Source organism: Gopherus flavomarginatus, chromosome 15 (genome assembly GCF_025201925.1).
Source record: "Gopherus flavomarginatus isolate rGopFla2 chromosome 15, rGopFla2.mat.asm, whole genome shotgun sequence".
Taxonomy (NCBI): Eukaryota; Metazoa; Chordata; order Testudines; family Testudinidae; genus Gopherus; species Gopherus flavomarginatus.
The window spans coordinates 17,910,828-17,937,106 of record NC_066631.1 but is presented as its reverse complement, the minus strand read 5'-3'; the positions used below and the strand labels follow the sequence as shown (position 1 = coordinate 17,937,106).

General features: G+C 42.4%; 2 protein-coding genes across 2 annotated transcripts in view; one reads left to right on the top strand and one right to left on the bottom strand.

Annotated features, from left to right (window-relative positions):
- LOC127034977 (uncharacterized) overlaps nt 1–13,059 on the bottom strand; it is a 43,143-nt gene extending 30,084 nt beyond the window's left edge. Inside the window, exon 1 of the mRNA XM_050924384.1 lies at nt 12,899–13,059. Within this exon, the coding sequence (XP_050780341.1) occupies nt 12,899–12,982 (84 nt within the window). The 5' untranslated portion in view covers nt 12,983–13,059. The remainder of the gene's footprint in view (nt 1–12,898) is intronic.
- Nucleotides 13,060–25,022: 11,963 nt separating this feature from the next.
- Nucleotides 25,023–26,279, top strand: part of GOLGA3 (golgin A3) — a 37,464-nt gene continuing 36,207 nt past the window's right edge. Inside the window, exon 1 of the mRNA XM_050924077.1 lies at nt 25,023–25,197. The gene's annotated coding sequence lies outside the window, so the exon portion shown is untranslated. The remainder of the gene's footprint in view (nt 25,198–26,279) is intronic.

The following is a 26,279-nucleotide window of genomic DNA, read 5'->3' as shown; positions in this document are numbered from 1 at the left end:
GGGTCCTAGAGCAGGAGTGATGGCGGCAAGGCGTGACCCGAAGAGGGCGCACTAACATGCAAAGCGAATTCCCAAGACAGCCAGCAGGAAGTGCCAGAGTGGTGAGCGAGCCCCATTACAGCAGGTCTGCACAACTGGCTGTAGATTTGGAAGCAGTCACATGTTCTCCACCAGACTGCTGGACTGTTAGGTAGAGCATCCCCCAAGTATGCATCAATCAAAGAAGCTGCAGAAGAGGCAAGATAAGGTCAGCAGTCTCATTACAGAGGTCTTTGGTATCCCCCCACCACCTGGCCAGCTTCACCACTGCAGACTAATATATTTTGATACCCAGTCTCAAGCCGATTGCATAATTGTACCATGAAGTCACTGTCCCTCCTCTCCCCCACATTTGATTTTTTCTGGAGGAAGAAATTACAGCATAAACATGGGCACTCCGACGACCATCAGGCAGAACAACAAGGCTCTCCAGCTTCTACAGAGAACAACAGAACTGGTTCTCATTTATCTGCAAGCGTTTTTCAGCTTACAAACAAATGCTTGTTCCCAGACGCACAAACAGAGGCTATTTTCGAACAGTTACCCACTGAACACTACAGCTGTCCATGATATAATCAGCAGCTCTTTAACAACAACACAATCAGCATCTGTACAACATTTCAAATCACAATTTGTATTTGTGTACAGTGCAGATACACCAAACCAAAATCCCAGAACTGAACATCTATGTTATTTGGAGAAGCTCAGATGCGGAACCAAAACTTCAGCATCTCTAGTATAATTTAGAGATGGGCTTTGACTGTAAACTACTATATAAACATGTTCTTTGGGCAGAATTTTTAGGAATAGTCACAGATTTTGGCTGCCAAATTTGAGGCACCTTGGGCCTGATTTTTAGAGAGGGTGAGCACCTGTAGGTCTTATTTACTTTAGTAGGACATGCAGATTCTCATTGCTTTGAACATAAGAACCAAGGTACCATGATGGGCTCCCAAAAATGGAGGCACCCTGAATCTTTCGTAAAAGCAACTTGAGCAACCATAGCAAAATGCAACAATATTTTACTTCTTCGAGATTGTCCAATATATATAGACCTTTTCATAGGCATCTAACAAAACTCCTATTCTTCACCAAGACAGCTCAACAATATAGTAGCTTTCACTTTACTATACAGTCTTTACCCTCCAGCTAAGAGCAAGAGCAGAAAGGAGAAGACCCAACAAATAAAGGGAGATTTACTGACCTATTTTTACTGCTATACACCACATGAACACTCCCGTTCCAGTGTAAGAATGGCTTTTCCGGGTTTACCTTAAACCCCTTCCAAAAATGATGTAAACTAAACCAAGAAAAGGCATTCTTATTCCAGAATAAGAGGGTCCTTACAGGGAGTTATAGCAGTATAATTTTACCAGTATAGTTATGCTGGCAGATTTCCCTGTGTAGACAAATCTGAAGCACCCTGGAGGGAGGAACAGTAGACCTATTGGTGAGACCATGCCTGGAATAGTGGTCGTTTCTGCATCCCTTTGTCATAGGGGAGAAACTGGCAAATCGGAAATAGTTCTGAGAAGAGCAACAAAAATTGAGATGGATGGGAGATTAAATACATATAGTTTTGCTAAGCAAAAAGACAAGGGGAAGGGGAAACATTCTACCATTTTGTTTTATTGGCCTTTGTGACAGGGACCAAAGTTTTCCCTCTGCATTTGGAAAGAGCCTAGTTCATTATGTGCACTACTGCAATCTATATAAATACTTGATGGTACAACAGGTAGTAATGGGATGAAGTTAAGAGACAAAGTTTAGACTGGATATTAGCAGAATATTCCTGCAGTGAGAGCTGTTAAATTGTTGAATAGTCACCCAAGGGAACTGTGGAAGCCACAATACTGGAAACATTTATAAACTAGAGAAAACACTAGTAGAAGTGTACAATATAGATAAGAGTTCTGCACTGGCAGAGAAGTGGACTAGATCTGTGGTTCTCAACTTTTCCCGCATAATGCAACCCCATGTTACAATTTGAAGTTTCAGAATCCATTCCTCTTCCTAAATCTATTCAGGAAGAAAAAGGATGTTGAGAACCCTTGGTTCAGTGGCTCTTTCCCACTTCTGGATTAATGTATTACATTAGAAGCAGAATTTCCAGATCCATTCTTAGAGGGTGGGGGAGGACAGAACTTTTAACTAGCAAACAAGATCCGTATTAAAAGCAAAAATCTGTCTCTCATTAATAGTTCACACAAACTAGGCTTACCATATGGTATAAACTTCCAGGGTCGTACAATAAGTTCAATGCAGATGCAAGTAGTCTTTGCTCACTGTTTTTCCCTCTCATCATCACACAAACTTTTGACAGCTATAAAGAAGCATACAACATATGTAAGATAACAGACACCATGGAGTGGTGGTGTTCGTGGAGTTCACAAAAACAACTGGTGTCTTCTCATAGACTTTTTCTAAGTCCCAAAATTCATGGCTGATCCGTGGGAAAACTAGTTCTGGTGTGACCATAAATGCAATAGATTCAAACCCTATTGGGTCTGGGAATTGCTGAAGTGTGTATTGCTTTCTTTAGAGAGGTTCTGTGATTTGGATGCAAAATGCCATATCAAACAAGATCCTACCTTCATACAAAGCCGCCATCCTGTTTTTCCCCACTTTTTGATGCAAATACAATGCCAAGTGCTCTCATTCAAAAAAAAAATTAATGCCTCAGAAAGAGAAACAAAGGCATCATTTAGAGAGTCTCCTCAGGCAAATAATCATGAATTTGATGGGAGCACCATAAATAACAAAAGTAAACTGTTGTAATGAAGAGTTCAAGATGCCATGATCATTTGCTTCAGGGCTTTAATAGGTCAATTTAGGTCCTTTTCCTACAATACTGAGCTCCAATTAACAAAATTTACACAACACACCATAGAAAAATGTAATAGTAAACGATATGGCTGGTGGAAATTGGTGGGGGTGGAGAAGGAACTCTCAGAAGGTCAATCTGGTTTTCATTTTCTAGAAATTGAACACGCCAAAGCAGCTCAAATTAAAGAGTAAGGGAACATGGTCAGAATGTGTTTAAACTTCTCAGCAACAAAGAAAAATGTACACCAACCAAAATCTATAGAGTTGCAGTAAAATAATCTTGTTTGTAGTCCAGTATAGGTCAATATATGCTGTGTATGTCTGTGAAGATACATTTGGATAGGTTGTTTGTTTGTTTTTTAAAAAGTAGTCTTTTGTTATGGAAGTTGTTTCTTAAAAGAAAATTCAAATGACTAATCCACATACAGCTCCATTGTTCAAAATTTAAAATAAAAAAAATTATCAAAGCAGAAACAGACTACCTGGGTAAGTCTCTTTCAAGCCTTTACCACATAGTCAACAAAACACCCACCCACTCTTTCATGGCCAAAAAAGGTTTTGAGCTTTAAAAAAAAAAAATCCACAGCTATACGCACATAAAAGTGCCTTGCAAATCGACAAAGGCTAGTTTGAGCTTGGATTTCTTTTTCAACCACATGAAGCGATTGTTCTTCATCACGGCACTTTGGAAGTTTCACATGTTGAGTGTTTATGTTATAAAACCATATGGAGAAGAAAACATTCCACATGTGAAAGCTCATCTGCAAACATTCCATCTCACCACTTGCACCACAGAATCATTACTGTGCCTCCTCAGATACTCTTCCTGTCATTCAAGGAAACAAGTTCAAGGTAAGGAAATAGGGACGAGGGAGCCTTACAGAGAGGACATTTATAATGATTCTTTAATACTTACAAACACAATTTTGGAAATAATGTTTTGTTTATAACTACACTTTAAAATTCACTAGGTATCCAAAAATCTGTTATAGTTCAAATGGTGAGAGTATAAATGGCAACTCTTTTCCCCACCTCACTGTGCCTGGGCTTATCTCTTCTTGTGTGTGCTGTAAAGGGAAATTTACAAGACTCCTGCTCTGCCAGGACTTCAGAGAGCAGGATGCTTGTAAATTTCACTTTACAGCCTACACACAAGGACAGACTATTTTGGGAAGGGAGAGAGGTGGAAAATGAGGAAGCCTCAGGGGCACTGCAGCCAGAGGAAAAACTGACATTGAATTTGTTATTATAAGGTCCCAACCAGAGAGCAGTTTATTTTTCCTAATAAATCTGCTTTGCAGATGCCCTTTCTTCTCTCTCTTTCAAGTTACCAGGAAACTTGGAATAAGTTACTGTTACTTTTAGAAGCAAGTCAAAACCTTCAGCCTACCAGACTTGACATTGTCAAGGCCAACCTTAAAAACAAACAGCTACATGGGGCCCTGAAACTCAAACAGGCAGGTCTTAACTGCATTTGAAAACACAACTCGCAGTCAGTCAGACACCCGCTCCCCACCACACATACACACAGACCTATGCTGTTGGCAGTGGACCAGAGGACTAGCAACTCATGGCTTGATCCTCAGTTCCAGCAGCTTGAGGTCCCATGTATTATGCAAACCCTGAAAATTATCCCTTTAAAAGGGCCTGAGCTATCACTCTGGGCTGAAGTATGTTTGGTAACCAAGGCAGCTGCTAAGTGGAACATGTACAGGCAATTAACCCAGGAGGGCTCCTGCCCATCAGGTAAATTGAAGATAAGTAAGGGACTGGTGATCTGTCCACTTTAGAAAGACACTCTCAACTCTGCAATAGCTCTGAATGGAGACCTATGTTCCCTTTTGGTTTGATTTTGCAATCTGGCAGCTAATAAAAAAGTATAAGAAGAAAATTGGATGAAAATGCAGACAGAGTAACAAGTTATGGCTGAGTCATCAATTGCTTGCATCTAATTAACTTGCCTTTGTTTGGAGCTTTGATTCCCACCCATGCCTTATACTTAAGAAGTAATGGTGATCCACATGCTCCTCAGAACTATGAGTTTCTCTTAGTTTACTTAGATATTTGTAAAGCTCTTTGAAATCCTAAAACAAAGGTGCCGTGAAAGCAAAGTATTAATGACTGTTCTGTTATTAAAGGTCTCCACCTAACACTGAGTACAGATGAAGGGCTGAGTGACCCACTTCTTCAGTGTCCCACTACTACTAATAGTCAGCAGCACCTACAGCCTGATCCCAACTCACTGAAATCCAGGAAAAGACTGTAATTGACTTCAGTGGTCTTTGGAGCTGGCTCCTAGAAAGAAAAGAAGCACACAAAGGGAAAATGGCTTTTTCTTCTCACACTTCTTCTTCTTATCGTATGGTCCGTTGGTTGGATCATTAGCTTCCCTGGCTTGGGCAGGGTACTAACGGGGAGTGCAACGTGAATGCTGATCCATGCACCCTCACCACACACACCCACACCCACACCACTTGGATCACTTCTCACTATGTTTCATGTATGTTTTATTGAGGATGGAATGAGTAGGGATGCACCTTACTGCAGAATGCAATACTGGACAATTCACTACTACAAGCTGTAACAAGGATTAAGGTGTTCTCAGATGGAGTCTAAGTGATTTCAAGAGATGAAGGTGCTAGTTAATAATTTGACAGAATAACTTTTGTATAACTAGTCTACACATAACTCAAGATTCTATAGACTCACCAGTAATATTCAAGGACTTGTCCAAGCAGAAAATAATTTAGTTCTATTAGCACCTTTCTTACTCAAGGCACAGCCTAACCCCTTCCTCCCATCTAATTAAGATTCAAGTACTAATGATAGGCAACAATATCAGTAAATTTGGCATTTAATGTTTAGTGTGCATAGTCCTAAGGAGCCAATGCAGAGCCATGTACTACTGCAGCATTTTAGCTTTGAAAAAAACAACCTACAGGGTTTTAAAAATTCACAAGTTAAACCATAGTAGCAGAGCAATCATGTAGGCAAATGAGGTATGCTCAACACAGAAAAGGACATAGGAGGAGGGATCTGGTAACAGTCTTCAAATATGTTAAGGGATATTATAAAAAGCACGGTGATCAACCGGTCTTCGTGGCCACTGAAAGTAGTAATTGACTTAATCTGTAGCAAGAGACATTTAGATTAGATATTAGAAAGTTTTTCCTAACTTTAAGGATAATTAAGTACTGGAATAGGTCACCAACGGAGGTTGTGGGATCCCGGTCATTGGAGGCTTTTCAGAACAGATTTGATAAATACCTTTCAGGGATGGTGGAGGTACTTTGTCCTGCCTCAGCATGGGAGGGATTGGGTGGGATGGACTAGAGGATTTCTTGAGTCCCCACCAGCCTTACATTCTGTGATTCTAGGAGGTGCTATGCTAGACCTAATCATTGTTCCACTTAGGCCAGTGTTTGGTATCCATCTTCTCGTAGTATTTGGCACCCAATATTTTAAAGGCAAAACAAAAACCTTAATGCCCCCATGTCTGTCATGTGAAAGAAGAAAAAACAAACCACACTCTACTATTACAGTATTTCTTGGTTACCACAGGAGAGGAGACAGAGTCCCCTTCTCTTTTCAGATAATGCTATGGGATCATTTGCTTCAAGCTGGACAACTATCAGAGAGTTAGAAGGGACTTTGGTTACAGTTTTCATCCCAAGGACAGTTTGTATCTCTAGTGGTGCAGGACCCCATTAACTTCTATAATGTAAGTGATTCCATATAATTTCATGATTCCTTCCCTGCTAAGTTACATCCCTTGGCCTCTTGATCTACATCAGGGTCTTGATGGGGAAAAAAAATTATGGTCAACTCTAAAGAGAGTCCCATGTGATATGCAAGACTTGAAGTCAACCTTACAAGTCTTTTCCATTTTCAGCCTCTTCAATGTTTAAGTAATTAGAGTCATGAGGACTAAAAGGTCTTTGGATCACATTGTTGATCAGTGAGATGTTAAAAAGAAAGAACTAGACTCAAAATATTCTCTCACACATAAAATTGCCTGGAACTAGGCATGCAGACTCCAGGATTTTATTTCTTCAGAACCTCCTCATGAACTTTATCCTCTAAGAGAAAAACCTTCCTACATTGTTCTAATTGAAATACCAGTCAGACCCGTGGCAAGATGCAGACTAACGAATGAAAAATAATAGTTCAATGACCTAAATCAATTATGTTTTAAGGGAACCGATTTGGACTCAGTAGGAAATATTTGAGACAGGAAAAAATATCTAAATGGGATCATTCATTGAACTGACCTGGAAATGAAGCAGAAATTTTGTAAATAAGAAGTTCATTGCAAATCGGTTGTATATATCAGTTGGAGTTGGTTAAAAAAAGCAGAGATTTATTATATAACAAATGAAATAATGGTCCAAATTTGAGGTGTACTGAAGTGAACAGTATAGTAAAAGTTACTATTGCCATGCCACTACAAAACAAGTGTTATACATTCCATTTCTGAAGGTGGACAGTATAGAAAAATTGACTTCCAAATATAAACAAGTTGTTTATAGGGATTTGAAACCATACATTTTGATTAATCAAGACAACCCACATTCCTTGTGTATATGCAAAAATAAGTGATATAATTTACAAGGAGTTGAGAGGAGAATTTAAAATTTAAGAAGCAACTGCAGGAGATCAGAATCGAATACTGTAGCTAGAATATTTTATTAAATTAATTATATGTACACACTAAGATTGGGGCAATCAAGTTTCTGGCTTCAGGATGTTAGGGAATTCCCCCTGTGGATTTGAGAAGTAGGACAATACTATAGACTTGTATATTAGCTACCATGATAGGCTGGGTATCCCAATACTCCATGCAGCAAATACGAGTCAATGCAATGCTAGCAGATATGAGAGTATTGTAAACAAAGAGGAAAGCTAAAAGAGGAGAGTAAACAAAGAGGAAAGTAAAAATATTACCAGATTTATTTAAACTTTATAATATTCTATTTCTACTGCACAGTTGCACAGATAATGGAGAGATTAATAGTCCTTAAGCTAATTGCTAGGGAAATCTTTAGCCTCTTTGAAGACATCTTGTCTCAGCTGGTAACCTGTCTTTTATGTATTTCTAAAGTTCTGTGTACTCATGCAGTGACTACTAAAGTAATAATTATATGAAACTGAAAAGCCAGTTAAAGTGTCACTAAAATAACTCCGCATACACCTAGAAAGACAAGGTGGGTGAAGTAATATCTTTTCTTGGAACAACTTGTGTCGGTGAGAGAGCTTACAGAGCTCTTCTCAGGTCTGGCAAATGTACTCAGGATCACAGCTAAATACAAGGCAGAACACAACACACCTGGCTGAAAACCAGATTAGTACTAGCAGCCCTATTCTTTATCACTTCCACTATCCAATAGTTAGCTGTCATTTTAGCTAGGGGAATTCTTTAAGTACAGGACACATCCGGAGATACTTGAATGAGCTACCTATTTTTCCTACTGTTGTGTTGAACTGCAATAGACTTTAACTATCGTGCATTCTTTCAAGTGTTTCAGATTTTACATACTCTACTGTCTAAGGTGAATATTTTGCTGCTCCAGTTGCATAATTTACTAATTCAGATGCATGCTTGGTTGATCTGGCAGGATGCTGTAAGTTCAGTAGTTGAGATTCCGGATACATTGCCAATTGTCCAGCACGCTTTGTTGATCAGCTGCAGACTTTAGTAGCTGAAATTTCATACACTTTACTAATCAGGCCACATTCTTTGCTAATTGAGGTGCATATTTCAGTAGTTGAACTTTTTAATACTTGACTGGTCTTGGGAAGGATTCTGCTCCCACTGAAGACTATGGCAAAATTCCCACTGGTTTCAATGGGGTGGGATCAAGTCCCTAGCTAGAGAGTCTGGGATAGCAGAAGACCGCTTTCGTATTTTTTTTTAAATTAAACACTCTTTTTGAATGCAGCAAGTGAATAGCAGTATATCACAGGAGGGTTTATGTTTGGATAAATAGAGATCTTCTCTTTTAGGATTTTATTAACAGAACTGTACTTCACACAGAACAGGAATTTTGACTGCCCTGCTATCTGTTTGACTTCAAAGTTATATTTTCTCCAGGATAAACAATCCATTGATCTTCAGATCTTGTTCCACTTGCTGTAAATAAACGGGAACAACAGACTCCACCACTTCTTCAGTTTCTCCTTCATTTGATTTTTAACATTTTTTTTTCTTGTTAATGTAGTGCTTGGTTCACATTCCTGGAGACAGAATTCTATTTATCCACAAACCAGATACAAGCTTCAAACAGTCCAAGTTTCTCCACATGGGTTTGCCAATGCGTCTCAGCTGTGACCTGGACAGAATATCTCCAAGGGTGAAAGGGCAGTTCAGTCTCTCTGGCCCACACAATCCTTGACCTCTGTACAGAAACCAACATGGGGACCAGTTAGTATCAATTCTGGTCATCATTTTTAATGATGTGAACTGGACACCACCTAACAATTCATTTCTTGCAGGACATTATACAGTTTCCAGATGGAAAGAGTTTTTCTCTCTGCTAACCTGAACTGGATTTGAACCATCAGCCTAGAGGAAAACTACAAGTCCCACTCTTTAAGAATCCAAATCCAATCAAAAAGGATAAAAAACAATGAGACTTCCTGTTTGAGGACCATAACACAATCCTTGATAATACCAAGCAAGTTCAGCGGTCTCACATACACACATGCTGCAAGACAGTTTTCAAAGGCCTGTGCTGAGATTCCATTACAGGATGCCGGCTGAGGTTAGTGAGACTTGAATAGATGCATAGCTATCATTCTGAAGAAAGTTATCCTGCACTGTCATGCAAATTTACAGACTATATGCGATCAAAAAAGGTAAATTGACTTCACAAGATGTAATGTCTATGCGGGAAGCTGCAACCGGATTCAGTGTGCTACCATTAAAGAGGGCGCTTCTTTAAAAATCAGTACATAGCTAGGTTAAACACCTTAAAGGAAATCAGACTGCTAGATTTCAAAGTGTGTGAACAATGGAAGTTGATCAGCAAAGCTGTTTTACATCTACCAAAATATACAGCTTGTGCAAACATTCTTCCATGCCCCACCCACACGCAGAAGCATGTAACTCAGCTAACACTAATTCCATCTAATATATGGAAGAAATTACAGTGACAAACTAGTTCAGAAGTATGCAAAAAAAAAAATCAGACAACTAGTGAATTATGCAGCTTGATAACAGAAGCATGCAGTTGGACCAGAGAGGTATGCATCCACATTAACAAAACAGATAATAAGCTATGTACCTTGTTTAGTAAATAATGCAATTCCATATGAGTATCCAATTAATTTGTACAGAACGATAACTACCATACATTAGTTATCTTGCTATAAAATCCTGTTAGAGAGCGTAGAGACAAAGCATCTGTTAGGTGAGTCAATGCTATACCCTCCCACTCATGGTTAACCAGGCAAGGTCAATCCTGTGGTAAAATTACAGTGCCTTATCTCTACTGGGATTTTACAGCAGGCTAGCTAACGTGTTAGTTATCCTAAATTTAAAAAGCAGAATTTTTTTAAGTAGTGTAGAGAGAGCTTTACATGCAACTTTTCTTATGACAAGTTGGTTGGGACAGGGGATGAAGATTCCACACTATTCCTGCTCTTACTAAAGTCAATGGCAAAAGTCTTGTTGCCTTCAGTGGGACCAGGATTGCCTATTATTTCATCAAAATGGTTAGTGACCATTTCTTGTGCAAATGACTGTACATTGCAAAAGGATATGCACATATTCAAGCTCCCCAAAGGAACCAGAGAGCTGATGCTTTTCTGGCCCTACCTATTTAATATATCCCATTTGATACCTGTGTCCCTTTAGGGGAGGTGCCACACATAGCCAGTCACATTGTTTAAACCCTGTTCGTATTCTGGATTACATGCACATAATTAGGGAAGTAATAATAGATAGCAAAGCAAGTGATTACACCAGGCTATCCATATGTCTCAAGGGCTTTATAAAGCACTAAATCAAAGGGTAGGTTAATTCTACTGGTTAGGTTCTGTAATTTCTATTGTAAACTTCATTTCATGTTATTGCTTTTATATGTTTGGGGCTATTTTTTTGGTAACTAGTGTGTGATTGTGTGTGTAATACCCTCACAATCCAGAGTCTGGATTAGCCAAATTATTTTTTCTGGCCCATTTTATACACAATATATTATCATAAACTAGTAATCCTTCTCCTCAAGTCATCTCCAAAGTATAGATAAGGGGAAACTGTATGAAATATCTGAAATATCTGAATCCTCAGCCTTAAGGCTTGTGTACCTGGGAGATTTTTCTAGTTATACTTACTATTATTCTAGTTATAATGAAACCACTATAATTTCTGTATGTGAACACACTTATTCCAAAATACAAGTGGCTTTTTGCAGTTCACCTTAAACCCATCCAAAGTGACAAACTAAACTGGAAAGAGGCACTCTTATTTTAGAATAACTCCTCATGGGGAATTATACAGGTGTAACTATAGCAGTTTAAATTCATACCCTACCTTATGTAAACAAACCCTTACTGTTTCCTGCACACTGCTCAGCCTGCTAAGGCACAAATATGGGATATAAATACAAAAATGAGTACAAGATACGTTACACCAAGGGATTACATTACCTTTGTATACATTGTGCTCTCTACAATCTCAAATTTCACCATTCTGCATTTCTGAGGTCAATAATTCAGACATGAAAGCGAGATATTACAAGCTAGCTGTGTGCCTGGGCAAATCTGAACATAAAACAATGAATTGTTGAGAATGATAGTATTCACAGTAGAGAATACACAGTTTGAAAAGCAAGTCACATAATAGGTAAAATCTTTGGGACAAGGACTTTTGCTTTCTATTTTTCTATACAGCACCAAGCATGTTTTGGGCACTTCAGTAACACAAGCAAACAGAGACATCAAAATATTTTTAAAATTAACAGGAAAAAGAGGTACAGTAGTGTAGTACAGTGGTTGAAACAAGTCTTTAGGCTCAATGCTGAGCCCTGCTACGAACCCTTTGCACTGCACTGGCAATCCCTGGTTGGCAGATTGGCTCCTAGGGTAGTTTAGAGGTGATCTAGTCCCCTGCTGCTCTGAGCTTCGGAAAGCCACAAATGACTCTCCTGTGTGGCACCCCCACCTCAGCAGCATGAACTCTTGGAGTCAGAACACTAGTGTTTTAGTTCTGGCTCTGTCGTGCTCCTGTGACCAGGAGACCTCAGGTCTCCCATCTCTACAATGGGGACAGCAACACTTGATGCCATTCCAAAGTATTAGGGTGAGTAGCGCAGCTCTTGGAAAATAGGCAGTATTTTATATATAGTCTGATCATTAGCTTGAGAGCCCCGGGAGCTTGTAGGTGGCATGACTTTTGTCTCCCAGGGGCTCTCAAGACACAGCCAAGAGCCAGGAGCTCTCGGTCAGTTTCAGAACTAATTAATTGGCTCCAGCAGTTCACTGTCATCTTACCAGTCCCTCCTACTGAGCACTAATCGGGCTTTCCAACGACTGCCTTGGCTGCAAGGTGTGAAAAGACTATTAGGTCTGAGATGTGGTCAAGCACTTGCGACTTAATTAAAAGAAAAAAGGAACTTTGCGCACATCCCAGGGCAGTTAGTAGAGAGGCGAGGCAGTGAGATGGGGTGGGCTAGGGGGAAGAGGCTGGTGTTATTACATTAGAAAAGGAATAGGTTAAATATCGCCCAGCGGTGACAAAGCAGCAGCAGCTCCCCCCGCTCCTCCCCCCACCATGGGCACTATTTACACATCAAACATTTCCCTCTCCTCAGAGCCACCACTAACCCATCCAGCCCCTTTAAAAACAACATCAGCCAGACATGCCCGGGCAATAGCACCCACCCACACCCGCCCCTTCCAGCGAAATCAGCCCCTGCTCCAACCCCAGACCCGCTCCCCCCCCAGCGGCGACAGAGCCGCAGCTGTACCCCCAAAGCCTGGGGGAGCGGGGAGCAGGGCAGGCCCCTAGGGGAGAGGGGAGAACCAGCCCGTTTACCTTGCCTTTGGCACCCCATAAGCAGAGCGCCACAGCTGTCAGGAAGAGCCACCCGGAGCTGTACTGGGCGAAAGGTTTATCCATGCTGGCTGGATCCTGATGCTCTGTGCGCTGTTGCTGCCTGTTGTGCGCTGGCTGCAGCAAGCGGAGACTGGAGCAGCTGTTCCTAATACCTACCCCCCCTCACCCCGCCTGGACCTCCCTCCTTTTCCTCCCTGCCTCTGTCCTACTCCTAAACTCCCTCCCTCCTCCTGCGCTGTATTTCTCCCCCTCCCCCTCTCCTCCAGGGAGTCACCTGCAGCAGAGGAGGGGGAGGGGGGAAGGCTGGAAGGGGGTGGTGTATGGGGCAAGAGAGAGAGGTCTTGCATTTTCCTGCCCACACATTGCCCTGTGCCCCCCAAAGCAGCAGGATGCAAAGGAAGCGGAATTTCAGCCGGCGAGAAACCAAGCGTGATTTTTCCAGCTGTGGGGGAGACTCACAGGGGGCTACTAGGGTTGAAAGCCGGGAGGAGGGTGTCGTTTGTGTGTGAGAGGGAGAGAGAAAGAGAGAGAGAGATGCACGGATGTCCCCGTCCCCCCCTTGGTACACAGCGGTTCTTTGGGGGTAATTTCACTGATTGACAGTTCGGGAGTGGGGGAGCTAGGATAATCAGATAGCAAGTGTGAACATTGCAGATGGGGTAGGGGGTAATAGGCGCCTATCTAAGATAAAGTCCCTACAAAATCAGAATATCTCGTCACCCTAGGGAGAACACTAACAAATTCTGGATTTGTCAATAAGACACACTTAAGAGTAGGTACAGCCACCCCAGCCAAACCAAATCCTGGTGCCGTGAGTGCCTGTTAGGGGAGGGGGTGTCTATGGGCCCTGGGGCTTAGCAGAGAAAGATATTTTTCTGGTAGGTCCTTGTTGCTGTTGGGCAGAGACTCCTCTGGCCCTACAAGAGCTGCCCAATTTCTTTATGTGGGAATAATCTACTAACAAGGTGGTTGTGTAGATCTGGGATTGCTGAAGCTCCACTCTTTCTCTGCTCTCTGAAGTGGAATAGGATGGCAAGCTCTTTGAGGAATAGGGGAATCAAGCAAGCACAGACTTTTTCATCACACCACCACACCCCTGTTTTCTTAAAAAAAGAGAATATAAACTAGTCTTCCACCAAACACATAGCAGCAGTAGTAACATTGCACTACGATCTTGGGACACAGATGATAGACAAGAATCCCATTGTGCTAGGTGCTACACAAAATAAGAAGTCAGTCCCTGCCTCCAGAAGTTTACAGTCTAGTATAAAATAAGAGGCAATGGGCGGATACAACAGAATAGATATGTGGAGCACAAGGAATCAATAAGATAAAACTGCATGAAAAGCAGTGTTACCACACACCAGCTGCACAACCATTGTCAAATTTGTTGTAGGCATCACAGCACAGGCGAGTTTTAAAACATATAGTGGTTTTATGTTTGATGTAATTATTTTCTGTTTTCCACTGTCTTTTCTCTCTGGCCCCATAATGCAGACAGGGTACATAAGAGCCACTAATCTAGCTAGCACAAGTGGCAGTAGCAGTGTAGTCGTGGTGCCATGGACTTCAGCACTGGCTAGCAACCAGAGTACATACCTAAAATTTCTGGCAGGCTTGTACTCTGGTTGCTTGGCCATGCTGAAGCCCATGCCATCTACACTGCTATTATTACCTGTGATATATCAATTAAAGTTAGTATAAGTAAGCCTAACCGTACTATAATCACCCCTTCATTTACAGTGTAGACATCTCTATAAAGCCAAAGAGTCTCCACCCCCTAGGAGAGAGTCTCTACGCAAAAGAATAAATGGACACAAATGTGACATCAGGAATCATAACATTCAAAAACCAGTAGGAGAACACGTCAGTCTCTCTGGTCACTCAATAACAGACCTAAAGGGGCAATTCTTCAACAAAAAAACTTCAAAAACAGACTCCAATGTGAAACTGCAGAACTGGAATTAATTTGCAAACTGGACACCATCAAATTAGGCCTGAATAAAGACTGGGTGGTTGGGTCATTACAAAACCTAAACCTATTTTCCCCAATACTAATTTCCCCTTACTGTTACTCACACCTTCTTGTCAACTGTCTGAAATGGACCACTCTCATTACCACTTCAAAAGTTATCTTTCCTCCCTTGGTATCTTGCTGTTAAGTGAATTATCACATTTGGAAAGGCAACTCCCATCCTTTCATGTATTTATACCTGCTCCTGTATTTTCCACTTCATGCATCTGATGAAGTAGATTCTAGCCCACGAAAGCTTATGCCCAAATAAATTTGTTAGTCTCTAAGGTGCCACAAGGACTCCTTGTTGTTTTTGCTGATTGCTAGAGTTAATGGTAATTGTCTCTAGAAAGAATTAAAACACATTTCTTTAGAAATTAAAGTATTTGGTGAAGAAATAAGGTTCCTTAGAAGAATTTGTGGGTTGTGGTTGATGCTGGTGGGTTTTTTTGTTTTTTGATTTGTTTTTTGGTATTGTTGAATTACCTTCTTATAAGAAACAGCATGTGGAGACTTCAGAGGTCCAGGCACTAAATAGCTGGTTTTAGGGGAAAAGCTTCCACTCATAGGAAGATTATTCCGTAATTGTCCAATAGGAGGTTTCTTGGACTTTCTCCTGAAAGCTCTAGTATTGGTCAATATTAGACTAAGTGGACCATTGGTCTCATCTGGTATATCAATTCTTATGTTCCCTGAAGAACAAGAATAAATACCTTCCTCAGTCCTGGTGTCAGCAGATGTGGGTTCTAATCCTACCTCAGACTCTGACTTGCTGTGTCACCTGGGACAAGTTACTTAACATCTCTGTGCTTGAGATGTGCCATCAGTTTAAAAAAAAAAAATTAGCACTTAGCACTGACATGTTCCAAAAGCTGTACAGACACCATCTAATTAAGCTTCACAACAGCTCTGAGATGTAGATGTGTTATTCCCCCACCCTGTTTGGCAGATGAGGGAATTTGGGAAGAACAATGACATGAGCTGCCCAAAGCCATGGAGAGTGTCAGTGGCAAAGCCATAGTTATGAATCAGAACTCTGACTGTTCAATCTGTGCTCATTCTTCTGCTAGATTGTATTGCCTCCCTGAGGAGGAGTGCGGATTTGCATTTGTTGATACCCAGATATCCTGGTGATGGAACATTAGAAACAGTTTGATAGATAAATTGGTTTGCCTGCCTGCCTTAAGATTGGCAATTGCAGGACTTCTATGTGCAGAGAATTATTATTTCACTGTTTTATTTTTAGAAAGATTCTGTGAAACTGATATTTTGGTTCCTGAGCTAAGATGTTGTCAGTCATTTGTTCCAGATCCACCTTGGTTTAGGTTTGAATTTTAGATCTTGCTCCTTCTGTGTAATGTTCCCATGAGTTGCCTGTCAGTTACAATGTATTGTGTTACTATATAGGACCTATTCTGGATAAATACACTCCCTGTCAATTGGCAGTCTTGCAGCATATTTTTTACAACAGAGCTCTCCTGCTCAAAGCATAGTCTGTTGTTTATAGCATAGGACTGAGATGCATTGCTTTTCTAACACAGGTAAGTCTCAGCTGTCAACATAAATACATGTTAAGCTTTCAAAAATTCCTCAAACAAAGAATATATTATTTTCCACATGAGACTCAGTGTGGCAGAAGTAAATAAAGAGATTCTATCTAGTGCTTGCTTATGCTTAGGTGCAGTTGCTGAGCATGTAAGTCAAGGGCTAGCAAAAAGGGGTATCAGAAGAGTGATTTTTCTTTGTTTTGAAAGGACTGGAATAATATTACAAAAAGTATCTGAAGGAAAGGGAGAACACGTCCAACTCTAGCTCTTTTTTAAGGATCTTACTTCCTTGTTAGTTGGATTCCTTTCCAAGGATTATCTGAGTGCAGGCACCTATAATCCTTTCAAGGCGAATAGGCTGCCATGTGGACTGTGCTGTAGTTTCAGAAAGTAGACCTCTAACATATACCACACAGACAAATGTGTTGCTTTCTCATTTCTTGCTTAAGCTGTATTCAGACCCATCTATTCCTCCATTCCCTTCAGTATTTCTTTGCTCTTCCCACCATCCCTCTGCAGCACAGATCTGTCTCCACTGCACTTTGTACTGTAACTTCCTAATTACTAAATACTCAGAATTACAAATCTAAAGTTAGTAGTTTCATCTAGGTAGGGCTGATGAATCTCTGAAGATTTTCTTTTTATGTTTAAGTTTATAAACTCCCCCTACGCAACTGAGTCAATTTTTTTTCTAGCCAAAGAGAATCCTTGGCATGCCCAATGTCCACACTTGAACATCCTTCTTAGCACTCCTACTGCAAGTGGTCCCATGTGAGTAAAGTCAATATGCCTCCAGATGTGCAGTGGGACCCCAGAGTGCCTTCCATGCAGAATAGTTTATAAGATTAAGTCCTAAAGTTCTTCCCCTATCTACAGTAGCCCACTGTACCTAGTAACAAAAGTACTCTGCTGTCTGCACTGGCTCCCCATTAACTACTGTGTCTTAATGGGGGCTTCTATGTTCATTGTGAAACCCCTTCACAGGACTGGCCTGAATTACCTAAGGAACCATCCTTCCTAGGAGGATCATGAGCTCCCATGGCAGCTATGTTTGCCTGGAACAATGGCATTGTCAGCCTCATCACACAGACACACACAGACACACACACAGAGCCAGATATTCTCAACAAGTGGCTCACAACTGTGAAATTCACTTTTAAAAGAGATTAGAATGATCATGAACAGTAGACTAGTACTTACAGAACTAAATGTAAAAACTCTTTATTGTTAGAAGGATAAGCCAAATAATGGTTTTTAAAAATGATTCCTATGACCTGAGGAATGGAGAAAGAACTTTGCGAGTATACTTCTTTAGATATGTAAGCACTCATAAGAATGGCCATAATGATTGATGATTGATCATTGATGATGATTGATTGATGATGACATTCCTAAAGATTTTAATGAATTGGTTTTTATTTTCCACATTTAGTACAAAATAAATATTTCCCCCTCACTGAGATGTGATGGGGAACTGTATGCCTGAGGCTGAATACAATGTGCCAGGCTGGTTAGTTACTTAACCATTTGTGCTTTGTGTGTGGTCAGGGCAGGTTTTTCTTTCCAATACATAATGAGCGGAAAGGGTCTTGGAGACTGAATAGAAGCAAATAAGAGGAATGTCTAAGGGGAAAATAAATCTAATAAGCTCAGGGGACTGAAGCATGCACATAGTGTTGGTGGTGGTTAGCGAACAAGATCTGTGTTAAGAAAATAATTACGAAAACAAATCCACTTCTGTAACTGGACAATACACACAATGTCTGTTGGACTGTACACAGAGAGAGACACCTACTGGCTCTGAGGGGTATGTAGTTTTTCCAATGCATTTGACTTCGCTTTTTTTGACGAGAAGCTGGGCGGAAAATGATATATTTATGATCTTTTGTCCTGTGAGAATCATGACTGCGGCCAAATACAAACTGTTTATCATCCAGGGCCTATCACTTGCAAGATCTCACATTCCTTTCTTTACTGGTGCAATTCTGAGTATAAATACAAAATAAAGATATGGTGCAAATATGTTCAAACAGATTGTATCTTAAAATGCTTTACATGGTTTTAATAACATGTTTACAGATCTAGACTGCAATCCTGCAAAGACTAACTCATATGAATAGTCCTATTGAACTTAATAGGACTGCTCACCTCCCTAGTTCTTTGCAGGGTCAGTTCCTGAAGTAATAGGGAAAAGGGCAAATAGTAGTAAGTAAAGAAGAGAGGTTTTCAGCTGAGATTATTGCAGTGAGTTACAGCCCACCCCACCCTCGACATTTAAGTCAAGAAATGTCACAAAGGGTCCTATTGACTTTCCAAAGTCTTATCTAACATATTGGGAATTGAGGGTGCCTAGCATCCTGCAGACCGCTCTTGGCACCTTGCAGTATGAGGCTCAGACTCCGAATTATCTGATTAAAGAATACATTTGCAATTTTGAACAGATAGAATGAACCACTGGGCTAGTTAACTACCTGATTAGAGTGCTCTGAAGATTAATCCATTTGTGATTAAAATACTATGCATGTTACATATACAAAACAATTGGACCCTTGGGAGTGCTGGAGGAAGATGCAGCTGTGTACCATTGGCATTTTAATGAGGGAGCAAGTGTTTCTCCAGTTATTGGGGCTGCTAAGGGGAGCTATTTCAAGTACCCAAAAACCATTGCATTGCTTGTATGGAAGCATCATACCAGTTGCCTGGTAACTGCCTAATCATTATAAGAGTGAGCTATTGCATGCAGTCTATGTTCTTTAGTAGTGGGACTCCTGCAGAATCTCTGTTTTCCGTCTGTCACCCTCATAGGCTCTGCGGCATGACTGTCTCTGTCTGAGGATAGCTGAATGCAATCCACAGAGTAGCCTCTCAATGTCACATTAAACTTTGCCCATTCAGGTTCATTTGAAAATGATTTGAAATGTTCCCTCGTTCAGGAACTAAATATCTGGTCTCTAGAGGATACCAGCCTCTGTCAGCACTGGGAGCTCAGGCCTTGAATTTGATGTCACAAGAATACATGCTGCAGTAGCACGGAGAGATGAACGAAGTGGCTCAACAAGTCTTTTTCGCTTCTGATTTTGAGGAATCTCTGCACTTCGACTCCTGTTTTGTACTAGCCCTGGACTTCCCCTAGCTTTTTAAACAGCTAACTTGTCAGAGTGTGTTGGTACAACCTATATTACTAATAAATATTTTTTCATGTGAAAAATTCTCTTCCTGTTTTAATAAACTGTTAAGTTCATTATAGCTACATACTACTGTGTACTGTTTAATTGTGACAATACGTGTTGTCTCCAAGCAAATGGTTATTTTTGTGGCTGGGGTTCTCAGTGCCACATGCAGGGCCGGTGCAATCATTTAGGCAAACTAGGCAGCTGCCTAGAGTGCCTGGTGGTTGGGGGCACCTAAAAGCCCGCTCAGGTGAGGAGGTGGAGTGGAGGTGAGCTGGGGCGGTGGGCGCGGGGACGGCCGCCCTCAGTAACGGGGGGCGGGACGCACAGGGGAACCGCTCCCAGCCCCAGATCACCTCCACTCTGCCTCCTCCGCTGAGCACACAGCCCCCGCTCTAAGTCTCCTCCGATCAGCGCTGCAAGCCTGGGAGGGGCAGAGAATTAGAGCGACGTCGGCGTGCTCAGTGGAGGAAGCGGAGCCGAGGTGAGCTGGAGTGAGGTCCTCAGGCAGGGTTAGCTGCCATGGGGGGAGTCTCCCCAGGCGGGGTTAGCTGACGTGGGGGGGTATCTCCAGGCGGGGTTAGCTGCCATGGCAGGGGTCTCCCCAGGTGGGGTTAGCTGCTACGGGGGGGGGGTCCCCAGGCGGGGTTAGCTTCCATGGTGGGGCGGGGGGCTCCCCAGGCAGGGTTAGCTGCCACAGGGGGGAGGGAGGAGTTCCCCGGGCGGGGTTAGCTGCCTTGAGGGGGAGCTCCACTGGCGGGGTTAGCTTCTGCGGGGGGTGGGGAATCTTCCCAGGCGGGGTTAGCTGCAGCAGGGGGGCTCCCCAGGCGGGGTTAGCTGCTGCGGGGGCGGGCTCCCTGGGCAGGGTTAGCTGCCGTGGGGGCGGTGAAGGGCTCCCCGGGTGGGGGGCTGGGTTAGCTGCCACAGGGGGTGGGGTTAGCTGGGTGGGAGGGGCACAAGGTGGAAGTTTCACCTAGGGCACGAAACTTCCTTGCACCGGCCCTGGCCACATGACAGACCAAAAAGTAAAATCTGAACTAGTCAGAACTTTACTCAAGCAATTAACTGTCTCAGAGAAGATTGCTCAAAGCTGATAGGAAGAGATTGGCAAATACTGAAACTGGAATGCTACCTTAGTGACTACCTCCAGGCCTTAATTTTTGTTACTTTGAGTGCTCTGGAGAAAGGCAACAATTTTTTTTACATTCTTTCAGAAATAGATAAATCTAAGAACCAGACATCTGAGTTTTTCCCACCATAGGTTCTTTGACATCTTTTGTGGACAGACACCCATCAGAGATCACTCCCAAAGAATTTGAAACAATTTCCCATATATTCAGTTTCTCAAAGGCTCTTCTCAAATTCATTGAGAATTTATTTGTTAATCCAGGCTCAATTTTGCTGAGCATTTTCTTATTCAAGCATGTAAGCCCACTTTTATGGTTTACAAATTGTTTGTTAAATGTTTGCACATAGACAGACTGCAGTTCCTACTTGGTGGACACACCTAACAAAAGGAATTAGATTACAGGGCTTATAAACAGCTGGGTCAGAGCACTGAGAATTGTAGTTCTGCTGTGTTAGATATCTCCAGAATAAAATGATCTACTGGTAAGAAAGCAGAAAACCAATTAATCTGAAATGGAACAATTTCTATATATATTAGGTCTTTCCCATCTTACTATCCATCTACTCTAGAAAAAGTTATGAGAATTGGAGGAAACTGCTATTCCTTGGACTTAAGTCTAGTTTATTTAGGTCCTCTTATGGTCCCCCATCAATACAGTATTGTATTTGTTACCTTGTCCACAACAGAGGATATCTCTGGATCACTTTCCTGAACTAGTCTGAAGACAACTACAATACCCTCCTTCAAATTCTTCCTCAGGACCCAGTTTACTGTGTTGCTTAGAAGAGATCATCCAGCCACCGTAGGTAGGTGTGTGTCAGTCAGTAATACCTCATTTAGGACTTTTTTTATGATTTGGAACCAAGTGTGCAATTTCTTAACTATCCAACCATATGATCCTCTTTTTCTACTCTCATCCTCCCTTCCCTTCTTTTCTTTGTTAAACTCACTTGTTGCATCTTGTTTCAAATCAGACAGCAAGTTCTTCAGGACAGAGACTGTCCATTATTATGCATGTATATAGCTCCCAGTCTAATGTGGACCCAAGTGGAAATTGTAGGCACTGCTGCAGCACAAAAATAGGAAGGATGAAAGCAATTTTATATGTAACTTGAAGTCAACAGATCTCTTTTTACTAGAAGTAATGGGATGAAATTAAGAAAGAAAATGTAGGCCAACTATCCAGGAAAGCTTTGTGACAGAGATTGACATTAGGCTAAGGAACAACTTATTAGGAATGTAATGGAAACCCAGTGCCTGGGACATTTACAATTGGACAAGACTCTGGAAAGTGTACTATGGGGAATAATCCTGCATTGGCAGAGAGATGTGCTTGATAAGAGGGTAGATTTTTTTCACCATCAGTCTTCCATGATAATCAGTGACAGCAGTTGATAACCCTAATAACAGGGTTCAAAAAAGAACCAGATAAATTCATGGAAGATAGGACCATCAATAGCTATTAGCCAGGATGGTGTCCCTAGCCTATGTTTGCTAGAAGGTGGGAATGGGCGACAGAGAATGGATCACTTGATGATTACCTGTTCTGTTCATTCCTGATGAAGCACCTGGCATTCACTACTGTGAGAAGACAAGATACTGGGCTAGATGGACCTTTGGTCTGACCCAGTATGGCAGTTCTTATGCTCTTATGTAACCCAGAATTCAAAAGAAATCCTACATTAACAAAGAAAATTACTGCAAGGAGTGAAAGAGCCCAAATCTACCTTGTCTAGGGGTGATTAATTGTCAGGCAGAGTGAAAGCTGATGTGTGCCTTAGGGAGTTGCTAAAATTAATGTTGTGGCCTGAAAGGAAACAGGCAGCAACCACATTGCCTGATCTATTCTGCTCAGTGGTCCTGCAACTGAGCTCAAGAACAACAGACAGAAGTGTGTTCCATCAAGGGGAGAGAGATGCTGGGAAAGGCCTTCTGAAGGGGTGGGGGAGAGAAGAGATGCTCCTTCCCACCTCATGGGAGATAATGGTTTAAAGAATGGAGCCACCTCATTATTAGGCGCTAAGAAAGCGAGGTGCTCTCATCACCTATCTGTAGCTAGGTTGGAGAGTCTTTTCTAGTGACAAACATGCCAACTTTCCTATTCTCTGTTGCTTTACTAAAATACTGATAAGCAAAGACATTTTTTATTGCAAACTAGCTGTACTCTAATTCTGCTAATGCTCATGATTAACTTTCTGAATGCAGGTAGTCAAACTGCGCCCACTGGAACTGCTCATGTGTGTAAAGTACAGGTGTGTTTGCAGGATTGGGGCCTAAAATATCTTATCTATTAATATTATGTATATTGGGGGTTGGGTGAAATCTCATTGAAGTTGGGGGGGTGCAATAGTTGCCCTTCATTCAGGATAAACGTACAAAACAATTTCTCTGTTTCTAGAGTAAGATAGCTGAAACAATAGTAGATACTGCCTAAAAGCCAAATAAAAGGCTGGTCAGAAACAGTTATGTGGGAAGAGGAGTTATGCTGGTTATTTTTTGTGTGGAGTGGTGTATATGTATGAGAGAAGACACAGCCAGAAGAGGGAGCAGAAAGTGAGAGACAGACAGAGAAGCACTTTGTAATGTGAAAAAGAGAAAGTTGAGAGTGAGCTTTTTGGGTAGTGTGCAGGCTTGAAAAAGAGGCTAGGGATACTGAGCTAGGAAACTGTCTCAATGTTATTTCATTCCTACAGTGTTAAAAACAAACAAACAGGACTTTGTATGTTCTTTATAAATAAACAGGATTGCATCAAAGAAATATTTGACTCCACCATCAGTATTTCCTGCTAACAAAAACTACTTGCAAGATCCCAGTTATGCACAAAATGCTCAGGTCAAAAGGGGTAACATTAAAATCTCTGTGCAAATGACACATCAGACATTGCTATTAGGAGTTACTAAAATAATACCTGAAGGCACGTTTACAATTTTGTTAGTGAAACCCACTGATTAATGATAAAGTAGATGTGTGAAACAAATTAAAAAGGCATCTTAAAATGTCTAAAATAAATTATAGGTAGATGCCAAACCTTTTTTATCCCGGAAGTTGTGATGTGCCCCCAATTTGACACCCTCCCCAAATTGCCAAATGCCTCTGCTGCATTCTGTCTCAGATCAATCAATGACAAACACTTCCAGGTTCTCTTTGACAGGTGAACAGAAAAAAAGCCCTGAACTTTTCTGATGGTTGAGCAGTTCAACAGAAATTAGGGTGACCAGATGTCCTGATTTTATACAGACAGTCCTGATATTTGGGGCTTTTCCTTATATAGGCACCTATTCTCCCCCCCCCCCCCCCCGATTTTTCACACTTGACATCTGGTCAGCCTAACAGAAATTGAAATTGCAAAACCCGCTGAATGGAAAACGAAGCTAGTACCTTGTATTTCTTTTCGACATAAAGTGCGTGTAATATATATAAATGTAAATTAGTTGTCACCATTAGGCATTTGCAGATGAGTGTGCTATTACACACACACACTTACAAAGGCAGGGATCAGACTGCTCGGCTTGTATGAGTTCTAATTCAGCGGATTTCCACTACTATGACCACTGAAGTGGTGGGGAGAGAGTAGGGGATGAAGGGAGCAAGTCTGAAATGTCCTACACAAGGAGGTTTCCATTCACATGACTTGGGGGAAGCCCTGACGCCTGGCATGAGAGAATAAAGAAGTGTCAACATGAACTACACACAGCCTACGGCCCCATTATAATGCTGAAGGGGAGGAGCAGGCGTGAGAAGACGTAGTCGTCAGACCAAGACCTTCCATCGTGATATAGCGCCACACAGGCCGGGAGGAGGGGACAACAAACCACCCAGTGCCAGCAGCACCAACCCAAACAACAAGGCGGAGACCTCCCCTCCCTTCCCATCCCGGAAGGTGCCGGCAAAGCCGGTCCCCGCAGCGGGGAAACAGCGGCCCCCCTCAGCCGTTCCGCCCTGCCCCGCTGACCCCGCACCCCGAGCCGCGGACGCCCCAAGTCGGGGGAAGGAGGGTCTGGGTGTGGGAGGGAGACAGACCCGGCGGGGACTGGCGCCGCTCCGGGGCCCTGCGGCCTGCCCTTCCGGCGGGGGAGGAGAAACGCGCTGCACCGCTCCCCCTCCCCCGGCTGAGGCGGCAGCGGCGCCACGTCTCGGGCTGGCAGCTGGAGGACGGGGCCCGTCGGTAGCTGTCAGGGCTGTGGGGAGGGGACGGGGCCTGCTGGGGGTCCCGTGCGGCGGGGGGGGGCTGAGCCCCGAGTACCCAGGGGGAAGGGACCCGGAGGGACTGGGCGGGCCGGCGCCGGGGAGGCTCTGGCTTGGGCTGGGCTGGGGCTCTGTGTTGGACGGGCCGGGTCTGGGCTCTGGCTTGGGCTGGGCAGGCCGGGGTCTGGCTCCGCGTCCTTGGGGTTTCAGGCCAGCACTTTGTGTGTCCCAGGTAGGCGAAATAAACCCGGCGCGGTGGGTATCAATCCTCGTGGTCCCCTTCCTGCCTGTCTTGTGTGGAGGTTAAACCTTCCCCGCCGATGGCTCCGGGGTGCTGAGTGTCTCCCGTTTCTTTGGGGTGGTGCAGGATGAAAGGTGCTATGTCAGGGCGAAATGTTCTTGTGCCATCTCTCTTCCTAACATCCAGCCTCCTGTCTCGGAGTCAGATAGAAGACTCCTGTCATCCTAGGCGTCTCTAGCTGATGCTTCTTGTAACTTGTTTTTCTCTGTCTCCAATAACCTTAGGCATAAGTTTTAAGTTTCACGGGGCGTCAGTCTGTGTTGTGCTTTTAATAAAATGGGTTCTTTGGGGTTTTTTTTTGGTTTAGTGAATGCCTGTGCTCTTAGTGCTGGCTATATACTCCCCTCCAACACTGCTCCTTTCTGTGCAAGGTGTCTGATGGGAGCCTGTGATGGGTATGTTATAAAGAGCTCATTTATAATGGATTTTAATAGCAATTAGAAGTCAAAATGTGATGACTTTATATGATTGGGAACAAGGAAGAGCTTTAGGAAGAGAGAGTACAATATAGACACAGCCCTTTGTACAAACTTTGTTATTTCACTGTGTTTTAAAACTCTCTCTGTGCAACATGAATGTTCATGTGCGGGGCAGACACAGGTATTTGTTGCTTGGAATGCGTGACAAATCATCTAAATTAGTCAGACTGGATTGTGTAAGGTGTAACTATGGTGATTGTAAACTCTCTTTACCCTATTGCTACAATCAGGATCCCCTTATGACTTGTTCTATGTACAGTATCTGTTGTGATGTCAGCATTGGTAGCAGCTATTACTAAAGTTTAAGTTAGAGTTATATGTAACTTTAAAAAATCTGAGGTTATTTGTAATGTATGCATATTTCTCTTTTGTGGAGGGAAATTCCATCCTAAAATGCCTACCCCAGTTCAGACACCTCTGTGAAAACAGGCATGGATTAGCTTCCGGCTTTCTAGGGTGATTGCCTTTTTGTTGTCCATGTGATATAGACAAAGCTCTTTGATATTGGGATAACACTGGATTCAGTCCTATGCA